The 11075-nt window shown below is 60.4% G+C and overlaps 1 protein-coding gene across 4 annotated transcripts in view; it reads left to right on the top strand.

Moving 5' to 3' along the window:
• Positions 1-11058, top strand: part of PACSIN1 (protein kinase C and casein kinase substrate in neurons 1) — a 67080-nt gene extending 56022 nt beyond the window's left edge. For all 4 annotated transcript variants that reach the window (XM_061146474.1, XM_061146477.1, XM_061146475.1 and 1 more), the window contains 9 exons: positions 231-355; positions 1257-1413; positions 2525-2760; positions 3133-3288; positions 3386-3561; positions 3905-4025; positions 4124-4251; positions 5417-5604; positions 6112-11058. In XM_061146474.1, coding sequence (XP_061002457.1) covers positions 293-355; positions 1257-1413; positions 2525-2760; positions 3133-3288; positions 3386-3561; positions 3905-4025; positions 4124-4251; positions 5417-5604; positions 6112-6221 — 1335 coding nt within the window. In that variant the 5' untranslated portion in view covers positions 231-292 and the 3' untranslated portion in view covers positions 6222-11058. The remainder of the gene's footprint in view (positions 1-230; positions 356-1256; positions 1414-2524; positions 2761-3132; positions 3289-3385; positions 3562-3904; positions 4026-4123; positions 4252-5416; positions 5605-6111) is intronic.
• The last annotated feature ends 17 nt before the right edge of the window (positions 11059-11075 follow it).

The raw sequence follows: 11075 nt of genomic DNA on the forward strand, positions 1-11075 counted from the left end.
ACTGGATCTGGAGGACAGACTTGGGGGAAGGGGAGGATGGGAAGGATATGGAGTGAAGGGCTCGTGGAGGAACAGCTGCGGGGTGGGCATGAGGGGTGCCACAGGGTGGATATTAGGGTTACCCTGGGGACAAGGAGCCGGTCTGTAGACAGGAAGCCCCCAGCTGCACCTGGAATGGGGCACCTGGGACGCTTCCCTCATCTCCAGGGGTCTCTCTCCTGCCCTCCTAGCACGTGAGCAGCCCGCGTGCTGACCGCCACTGCCCACCTGTCCGCCGCAGCACTGCCGCACCATGTCTGGCTCTTACGACGAGGCCTCGCTAGCTCCAGAGGAGACCACTGACAGCTTCTGGGAGGTGAGTCTTAGGTGCTCCACGGGTCCCAGGCACCCGGCAGCCTGGCTGCATGGAGACCCAGGCTCCCAGCCACCCACGACCTCAGCCCTTGCCCCTCAGCCCTTGGGGCCCCTTGGGAGCCCTCCATGTTCAGCAGGCAGTGGTTGCCATGAAGTAGTTCCTACAGACCACCGCTGACCCTACAGAGACCCTGTAGAATTCAGTGTGGAGCAGGGCCCTCCTGACCCTGCCCTGGGGGCCCTGGCTCAGACTGCTGTTCACAAGGAGTTCACAAGGGCAAGTGCTGCACTTTACAGCTTCCTGGGGTTTCACAGCTGTGCCCCCCCAACCCTGTGCCATGGGCAAGGGGCGGGGCACTAGTGCCAACGTGCCCTGGGGACCCCGCAACCAAGAGGCGGAGCCAAGCCAGCATTGCTGGAGCCTCCCCAAATATCTGAGACCCAGAAAGGTATTTTCCATTGGCTTCCAAACCCCAAAGCGCCACAAACTGCCAAACGTAAATTAATAAGTGTTTAATGAGATGTCTACAAAACATAATATTATGTCAAGAAGCTGCAGCTCAACTCAACGCTTATATGACTCTATATAAATATAATAGATTTAGCACAGCAAGAACAGAATGAATAATTCATCTGAGTCCAAGTCCAAATTATAAATATTCTTCTGCACTTGGTGACAGCCAGGAAATTCTGTTTAAAGCGGGACGGAGAGAGTCCAGACGGTGGGGTGTGAGGCGGGGTGTCCGAGCCTCCCAAAGCGGGAGGGCTCGGACCCCCAGAGCGTTAGAGCCGGGCGGCCCGGGAGGCCTGGTGGGGGCCTCCTGCAGGACGCGGCGGCAAGGGAGGGCGGGCGGCCGGGCGGGGCGGCCCCGCGGGAGTTGTGCTCGCTGCTCCGCCGCCAGGTGGGGAACTACAAGCGGACGGTGAAGCGCATCGATGACGGGCACCGGCTGTGCAACGACCTGATGAGCTGCGTGCAGGAGCGCGCCAAGATCGAGAAAGCCTACGCACAGCAGCTCACCGACTGGGCCAAGCGCTGGCGCCAGCTCCTCGAGAAAGGTGCCCCCTCTCCCCTCCGTGCCCGGCCCGGGCGCACACCCAGGCGCTAACCAGCCCTCCACTGCCCAGTTCCGGGAGCACCGAGCCTCTGGATGCTCCCGGAACCTCCCATCACTGGGTCTTTGCAGGCGCCGGGCCCTCCCGCGCACTCTTCCCCTCCCAAACTACCCAGGCCTCCCTGTCCCTGGTCAACTCCACTTTCTGCAATTTTGGATTGGATTAGGGGGGAAAAAAGACTTTTTTTTTTTTTTTGGTTGCGCCACGGGGCTTGCAGGATCTCAGTTCCTTGATCAGGGATTGAACCCCAGGTCCACTGGGCAGTGAAAGCCTGGAATCCTAATCACGAGGCCACTAGGGAATTTACAAAACTTTTTATTTTGCAATAATTTAAGCTTAGAGAAAAACTTCTAGAATAGTACAGAGAATTACCTACCTTTCACCCAGACTCACCAGCTCATATTTTATCAGGTTTGTTTTCTCACACCCTCTCTATTTATAGGCATGTCTTTTCTGAGCCATTTAAGTTGGAGACATGCCCCTTCACCCTAAATCCTTCACTGTATTGCTGAAGAATAAGGACATTTGTTTATGTAATCATAGCTCAACTGTCAAATTCAGGGCATTTAATGTGGCCCACATACAAATGTTATGGTAGCTGTTGTTTGCCCTGGTCCAGATCCGGTGGGTTGTCTGGGTCCAGTGGCTTCCTGTTACGTCACCAGTTCGTTCTTCACTTTGACATTTCCATCTACATTCCTAGAGCACCAAGAGCTGGCCTGTGAGAACTCATGGGGTCCAGGTTGTCCCCCGTGGGGCTCACAAGCTAATGGGGGAGACAGGGAGCAGGCCCAGAGGCAGATGCTACATATAAGAAGAATTCATGAGGGCTGCTGCCGAGCTATGTGAGGATAGAGTATTCAGAGAAGGCTTCCTGGAGGTGGTGGCTGTTCTTGGGCTGTTCTGGAGGATGGATAAAACTATCAGGAGAGCAGAGGAGGGCTTTCCTGCTGCCTTGGGAAGTATGGGGAAAGCCTCAGAGAAAGGAGGCGTGAAGTGGGGCCTCTGGGCAGGGGGTGATGAGGACCTGGTGGCCCCCCGGCCGTTTCCCCAGGCCCACAGTATGGCAGCTTGGAGCGGGCCTGGGGTGCCATAATGACGGAGGCCGACAAGGTGAGCGAGCTGCACCAGGAGGTGAAGAACAGCCTGCTGAACGAGGACCTGGAGAAGGTCAAGAACTGGCAGAAGGATGCCTACCACAAGCAGATCATGGGCGGCTTCAAGGAGACCAAGGAGGCTGAGGACGGCTTCCGCAAGGCCCAGAAGCCCTGGGCCAAGAAGATGAAGGAGGTGCCTGGTGGGCGGGCGGCTGCCACGGAGGGGGCGAGGCCGGGCGGCAGGGCTCGGGGGGCAGACTGAGCCAAGACAGGGCGTCTGCAGATGCCGCGGGCACCGCACTGCCCCCCGGGATTGTGCCCATGGGGAGCAGCACTGCCTGCCAGGAGGATGCATGCACAGATGGGCCCAGCAGTGCAGGGTCATATGCGCAGGTGGGTGGGCACTGCCCCCCGATACCTGGAGCCGGGGCCTGCACCGCTTCTGCCTTTTAAGGGTGTATGCACGCAGCTCCTGGCGGAGCGGGCAGGAGGGATGTGTGGACAGTGATCTTGTTGGCTCCTGCATGCGAGTAGGCGCCCTGCCCCCTCACCTCCCTCCCCACAGCTAGAGGCAGCCAAGAAGGCCTACCATCTGGCCTGCAAAGAGGAGAAGCTGGCCGTGACCCGGGAGATGAACAGCAAGACGGAGCAGTCAGTCACCCCCGAGCAGCAGAAGAAGCTGCAGGACAAAGTGGACAAGTGCAAGCAGGATGTGCAGAAGGTGCTGGCCGGGCCAGGGTCTCGGGGCCCTGTGGAGGGGGTGGCGGCAGGGAGCTGCAGGCCTGGGCCTCACTCCCGCTTTGCCCTGGTGCCCGTAGACGCAGGAGAAGTATGAGAAGGTGCTGGACGACGTGGGCAAGACCACGCCGCAGTACATGGAGGGCATGGAGCAAGTGTTTGAGCAGTGCCAGCAGTTCGAGGAAAAGCGGCTGGTCTTCCTCAAGGAGGTGCTGCTGGACATCAAACGTCATCTCAACCTGGCCGAGAGCAGCAGGTAGCTGGGGGTGGCGGGGCGGGAGCGGGGGCAGCAGGGCTTCCCAGCCCTCGTTCCAGTGGCAGGAAGGGGAGGGCAAGGCCGCAGGGGCCGGTGGCTGCCTGGGTGAGCGCTGACGCACGCCAGATCCTCAGGACAGGTGCTTGGATGGATGGGTGAGCAACTAAGATGGGGATGGAGAAGAGTGCCCACAGGGCATGCCTGGAGCTGCCCACTCAGAGATTGCACTTCCAAAGCCACCTGTTTCCTGGCTGCCAGCACCCTGGTCCTCTGGACGGGCTTCGGTCCTCACCAAAGCTGGGGTGCATCTTGCCCTGAACCGCCCCGTCTCCCCCATGCACAGCTACGTCCAAGTGTATCGGGAGCTGGAGCAGGCCATCCGGGGGGCTGATGCCCAGGATGACCTCAGATGGTTCCGCAGCACCAGCGGCCCTGGCATGCCCATGAACTGGCCCCAGTTTGAGGTGAGGATGTGTGGGGATGGGGTAGAGGGATACAAAACCACTGGAAGGAGCCTCAGGGGGCAGCCCCCCAGACTGACTGCTCCCCTGGTCCCCCCCAGGAGTGGAACCCAGACCTCCCTCACACCGCCGCCAAGAAGGAAAAACAGCCTAAGAAGGCAGAGGGGGCAGCGCTGACCAATGCTGCTGGCGTGGTGGAGTCCACGTCTCAGGCTGGGGACCGTGGCAGGTGAGTGCCCCCTACGGAGCCTCTTGGGGGCCCCCACATGGGGGCCACGGAGTTTTACCTTAGGAGACAAGAAATGGTTTTAATCAGGACAACTTAGTGCTCCTCTCAGAGATAGTGGTAGCCAGTCTGTGAGAGCACCTACCGTGTGTGAGGCGCTGTGCTAAGCATTTTCCGTAAATTATCTCATTGAAGTCTCCCAGCACTCTGAGGAGTATGTCAATATTCCCATTTTACAAATAGAGAAACCGATACCTGGAGAGGGTAAGTGACTTGCCCAAGGTCACACAGCTAGTTTAGTAAGCCTCAGAGCCAAGATATGTTGCCCAAGAGGTCTGGCTCCAGAATCCTCACTCATTAAACACATACACATAGATATAGGGCTTCTCTGGTGGCTCAGTGGTAAAGAACCCACCTGCCAATGCAGGAGCCTCAGGTTCAGTCCCTGGGTGGGGAAGATCCCCTGGAGAAGGAAATGGCAACCCACTCCAGTATTCTTGCCTGGGAAATCCCATGGACAGAGGAAGCTGGTGGGCTATAGTACATGGTGTCGCAAAAGAGTTGGGCATGACTTTGTGACTAAAAATGAGCTTGGGCTCATCTCTTTCTTTTTTTTTTCTTCTAGTTTTAATGAGATATGATTGACATATGGCACTAAGTTTAAGGTGTACAGAATAATGATGTGACTTCTAGACGTCATGACTTATAGACAGGAATGATTACCACCATAACTTGAGTAAAACATCCATCATCTCCTGTAGATTCAAGGTTGAGAAATTAGAAAAGAATTGTTTTCCTGGTGGTGAGAGCTCAGGATTTACTGTCTTAACATTCATGGCTAACATACAGCAGTGTTGATTTATTGTGTGGCACGTTAATTAACAACATGATGCTCCGCCTACTAGAATCCTCACTGTTAGTCACTGGGTTGTACTGCCCCTCTCAGATGGGGGGTCAGATGTTCTCTGGGGTCTCCTTCAGCATCCCCCCACTCAAGGGCTGAGTGATGCTAATAGTCCTGCTTCCCGTGTGTTTAAAAAACCGTCAGTGAGGGCTCCCTCTTACAAGGCCTGCTCCGCGGGATTTGGGGTCAGGCCCTGGTTGGGAGGGGGCAGCCCTGGGGACCAGGTGAGGGGCCGCTCAGGCCGGGTCCTCTCCTGCGCCTCAGTGTTAGCAGCTACGACAGGGGCCAGACTTACGCCACCGAGTGGTCGGACGATGAGAGCGGGAACCCGTTTGGGGGCAATGAGGCCAACGGAGGCTCCAACCCCTTCGACGAGGATGCCAAGGGAGTGCGTGTGCGGGCGCTCTACGACTACGATGGCCAGGAGCAGGACGAGCTCAGCTTCAAGGCCGGTGAGGGGGCGTGCCTGGTGGGCGGGGCCGAGACCTGGAGGTGCCCCGTGCCCCGGGGACAGGACCTAGGCGCGCCCGATGTGCGGAGCCGAGACCTGGGGGTGACCCGTGCCCCAGGACAAGGCCTGGACTGGCGAGCCGGGGCGGGCTCTAAGGATGGCAAGGGGTGGGATCTGGACCTCAGAAGAGGGTGGGGGGAGGGCTGGAACGCGGACTGGGTGGGGAGGGCAGGGGGAGGGATCGAACCAGGGAAATGAAGCAGGAGGCGCAGCCTGGGCCTCCCTGGTGGAGCTGAGACCCAGATTAGCTGGTGGCTGGGCCGCACGTGGGTGTCGAGGTGTGGGTGGGGCTGGTCCCCGGGGCGGGCGCTCGGGCAACAATGCGGGGAGGGGGTGTTGGGGTGGGCCCAGCCTAATCAGAGGGCTTCCGCGGCAGGTGGGCAGGTGGGGGCGACGGTCCCTCTCCGGCTCCGGTCAATCAGCTCCTCTGTGTCCTCTCCCTCCCTAGGAGACGAGCTCACCAAGCTGGGCGAGGAGGACGAGCAGGGTTGGTGCCGCGGGCGGCTGGACAGCGGGCAGCTGGGCCTCTACCCTGCCAACTACGTGGAGGCCGTCTAGCGGCCCTGCCCCCCAGCTCCTCACCCGCCGCCCCCCTCCCTGCAGCCTCCCGCCCCCGCACCCGCTCCCCGCCATAGAGTTCCAGACATATTTTCCGATCAAGCTTTTATTTTTTTAAAAGTCAAAACAGAACAAAACAAAAAATATAAAGAGACGGAGCATTTGCAGGGTCGCCTGGAGGCCAGGGTGGCGGGACTTGGGGTGATGGCCCCAGGGCAGGTGAGGGTTTAGGACTTAGCCCGACAGCGACGTCATCACATCTGCTCTTCAGATCCCACCAAAGAGTCTCCTGCGCCCGGAGGGGTGTCTCCTGGACCCTTCCATCCTCGGTGCCCCCACCCCCACCCCAGGCTGCCAGCGCCTGCTGCCGGTCTCCCGGCCTGGTTTTCTTGCCCTCTGTCTCCTGCTCCACCCTGCTCCCCTCCCACCACCTACTCTCAGAGGCCCCCTCTGAAGACCCCCAAGAAGGGGGCCACCCCTTTAGTCTTCCACTCTGCCTGGGGGAGTACTCTTCTCCTAGCCTCGTCCCTGAGGACTGGTAGGGCCGGAGGAGGGATGGTCACCCTTGTCTTCTCCCACAGAGGTTTCCGGGGTCCCTAGACTCCTCAAGACAAGAAGAGGGGTTAGCTGGAGTTGCGGACAGTGTCACTGGTGTAGGAGGAGGGGTGAATAGGATTGGGGTCAGGGGAGGGGCTAGGACCCCACTGGGGCCCTTTTCCAGCTGTCAACAGGTTGGGCCCAATCTCTTCCTCAGAGCCAGACACCCACCCCAGTCACTAGCAGAGGCCCCATACCGCTCTCAGGCAGCGGGGAGGGGGCCCCAAAGCCCAGGGCAAAGCCAGCAACAGTAGCAGCCTCCTCCTGTTTCCTGGGGAGGAGGGCATCTTGCCCGCCCTCCCCCCCCCCCCCCCCACCCCTCTCTCTCTCTCTCTCTCTCTCTCTCTCTCCCCTCTCCCTCCAAGTCCGCTGAAAACTGTTAGATCCACCAGGCTAAACCGGCCTAGCCTCCTTCCTCCTCCGTGCCCCTGCTCTGGCCTGCCCAGGGAGACCCGTGGAGGACCAGGCGGGGAAAGCCTGCGGCCGGCGGGGAGGGCCTGGGTCTGCGGGGGCCCTGGCCTCCGGAGCAGCACTGTCATGGGGTCTTTCTCCCTCATCCATCCCCCAACTCCAGCCCTGGCCCCTCGCAGCCCCTCCCGCTGGCGGCCCCCATCTCTGCAAGCCTGGGTCTCAGTGAGAGGACTCCCGTGGGCAGGAGGGGGCCGGATGTCTTCCGAGAGCTGCAGTGTCTCCTGAGGTGGGTGAAAGGAGGCCGTGCTGGACTACCGGGTGTTCGTACCAGGTCCCAACCAGCCTCGCCCATAGAATGGGAAGCCGCCCCAGGCAGGCCAGGACCCCCAGGCGGGGGAACGACGGGAAGCGGAGTCTCTGAGGCCCTGAGACTTCCTGCAGCAGCAGGTGAGGTCGCTGCTCACGGCTGATGCTCCCGCTGAGCCTGGGGCCTGTGGACACCCGGCGTGCTCTGCCCTGGTGGCGCTTGGCCGCCCCGGCCTCCAGGTAACGAAAGCGCGATCCCCAGCCCCTCTGCCACCCTTGGTCTTCTTTTGCTCCCTGCTGCGTTTGCCCAGAGCCCACTCAGGAGCTCCCAGACCCCAGCCTCCAGGCCCTGTACCTAGTCCTGTGGGCACAGAGGACCCTGGCAGAGGCGCTGGGGCGGGCCTCCCTCGGGGCCAGGGGACTTGGGGGTTTGAGGACCCCAGGGCCCTGCAGACCTTCCCCTTCCAGCACCCCGTTCTCGTCCCTGTCTGCTGCAGCCTGAGGTGTGACCCAGGCCCCTGAGAGCCTGAAGCAGGATTCCAGAAGCCCTCAGGCCTCCAAACCCCCCAACTGAAGCCTCTTCAGCTTCTCCCCCAGGCAGGAATTGGGGTAGGGGGCCTCTGTCCTCGAAAGGCAGGAAGCCCTCCCATTTGCACCCTGGGGCCTGGGCTCGCCTCTCCGTGCCTGCGGCTCCCCAGCACCTGGGTGGGGCTGTGGCCCCAGCTGGGCCCCAGACCCGTCCCCCTCCACACTCTAGCTGCTGGCTCCAGGGTGGAGACTCAAAACCTGTTTCCTTCTGAGCAACCACCTCCACGGGCCCACGGGGGACCGCTCTCTCTCATCCCCAGGCCCCTCAGGACCCCAGGGAAGGAGGGTCTCCCACCCGAAGTCCCCCTGAGCCCCACGTGCTGGCGTTGGGCACTCAACACCGAGCGTGGGTGCCCGCACCCACCGCCCCTTCGCCCCTTGTAGCCTCCCCGCCCCCGCCCACCCCCTTGATGCTGCGCGGGCCGCCCCGCGGGGCTCGGGGCTCAGCAGCGAGTACTGTGTTCTGTCCCCAGTGAAGCCCCGTTTCCGTAGTCCGGCTCTGCGAGGAGCCGGGGCTGCCCCGCCACCCACCACCCCAGGCTTCCTGACTCCATTAGTCCAACACTTGTGAAACTCCGAGAAGTGCTGTGGTCTCAGCAACGCACCTGTTTTGTACATGATTGTGTAATTTAAAGGTGTATAAATGCAGATATATATATATATATAAGTTGTGATTGTACAACTGTGGATAAAATCCAGAACTGTGTCAACCTGGCTGGACGTGTGTCCTCTTGTGTGTGTCTCCAGCTCTTGTGAGTCCTCTACAGTTGGAGTCTGTTGGGGAGGCGGTGTCCCAGGGTGCTATCCTGGGGGACCGCCAAGGGCGGGGGGCCCCGGGGCCCGTCCATGCAGAGGAGCTCACCCCGGATGCTCTCTGAGGCACCAAGACTGTGGCCTTTAGGGTCCTGGGCACCTGGTGATGAGCACTGGCCAGGAGAGCTGGGGCATCTGGGGTCCCAAACTTAGGGTTCAAGGGTGAATTTGACTCCCAAGTAGGTTCAATTTTTGAAGTGAAATTCTAAAAGTGACTCCGGAGGCCTGTGGCTCGTGGCTGTCCACAGTCCCAGGCTCCCTGTGGTGTGATATCAGGTCATGCCACACCTTCCTGCCTGACCTCGGATAGCATTTCTGTGTGGGACTCCTCCGGGGGCCGGACTGGGGCTCTGGGCTCCTAACTCTGTCCCATCTTCAGCTCCAGGCCCGACCCCTGCTTCAGCCTCCCCCACTCCACCCAGATCCCCTCTGGGTCAGGCAGGAGTCCCAGGTCGAGTCCCAGTCCTGCCGTCGGTTCACCGTGTCCCGGTCACCACTCTGGGCCTTACCCCCCATCTGGTTAGCTGTCTCTCTGAGGCCCTTCTGGCCCCGACAGCCTGTCAAGGTCCCAACACAAAACCATCATTCAAGGCAAATACACTACAGGCCCGTCGCCCCCCACTGCTTTCCCCAGCCTCAGGGCATGCTCATTTGACCTGGGGACATTATCTGCTTCTCCCCCATATTCTTCATCCCCAGACCCACCTCCAGGGACACACCCCTGGTTTGAGTTGAACAGAAGACTCTTCAAATAAAGGCACAAGCTGACCTCATCACATTTGGACAGCCTGTTCCATGCGGAGCCCTGGAGGCGGGCTCCCCTGAAGACGGTCAGGGAGGAGGACCTAGGCTAGATGGGGCTCTGACAGGCAGTGTGTGCAGGAGGAGGAGGCTTCTGGAGCTTGCTGCCAGCACACGGGGTGTCACCGGATGGGTGTGTGCCTGCCAGGGACGTCTGTGCCTCGTGGCAGATCCACCCAGCAGGGAGCGGCCCCCCGCCCCCCTGCAGCGCCGGGTGCCATTCTGGAGCAGCTCCAGCTCCCCACTCCTCGCCCTGATCCCCTTCCCCCCTGCCTCCAGCCCCAGCCTGCGATCGGAGGCGCTCCAGGCCCTGCTCGGGACCTGAGAGCAGGTGGCTCCAGGGACTCTGGTGGGGGCGGAGGCTGGAGACAAAACCAGTTCAGCAAAGCTGACCTGGGTTCTGGCCGGGGTCCCAGCCCGCCCCCTCCCCAGGGGTGGGCAGACAGCAGGGGCCCAGCGAGGCAGCCGCCTGGGGCAGCCCCCCACCCCCGCCTCCTCAGGTGCAGTCCCAGCTGACATGCCTAGGTGCTGTTTGCTCACTGCCAGGAGTAAACGTTCTTTTGGAGACAATAAAATTGCTGGGGGCACAAGGTGCAGTGCAGGGCAGCATTTAACCCTCACTGGGCTGGGTGCCGCGGGCTGGCTCCTCGTCCTGACTCCTGGGAAGCTAAGCCTTACAGAGGTCAGGGCGCTGGAGGGACGGGAGGCAAGGAGGGGCAGAGAGGGCCCTGTGCTTGCGGGTTCAGTCCCTGGTTCTGCCGCCGAGCGGCCGTGTGACTGAGCGAGCGCTCAACTGCTCTGAGCCTCAGTTTCCTCAGCTGCAAAGTTGCGGGGTGGGGTAACCTCATAGTTTCTATTGAGAGTCCCTTGGACTGCAAGGAGATCCAACCAGTCCATCCTCAAGGAAATCAGCCCTGAATATTCATTGGAAGGACTGATGCTGAAGCTGAAGCTCCAGTACTTTGGCCAGCTGATGTGAAGAGCTGACTCATTGGTAAAGACCATGATGCTGGGGAAGATTGAAGGTGGGAGGAGAAGGGGATGACAGAGGATGAGATGGTGGGATGGCATCACCGACTCAATGGACATGAGTTTGAGCAAGCTCTGGGAGATGGTGGAGGTCAGGGAAGCCTGGTGTGCTGCGGTTCATGGGGTCACAAAGAGTCGGACACGACTGAGCGTCTGAACAACAACAACAAACGGCAAAAAAGCAGTCGAAGCACCTAGCCGGCCCTCAGGACACCCAAGCTGGATGAATAAACATGAGGCGGGGTGTGAAAAGGCTGAGAGCCTTTGCCCAGGAGAGGGTTCCATCTCCCCCAGCTCACAAACCCACAC

This window comes from Dama dama, chromosome 7 (assembly GCF_033118175.1).
Source record: "Dama dama isolate Ldn47 chromosome 7, ASM3311817v1, whole genome shotgun sequence".
Taxonomy (NCBI): Eukaryota; Metazoa; Chordata; class Mammalia; order Artiodactyla; family Cervidae; genus Dama; species Dama dama.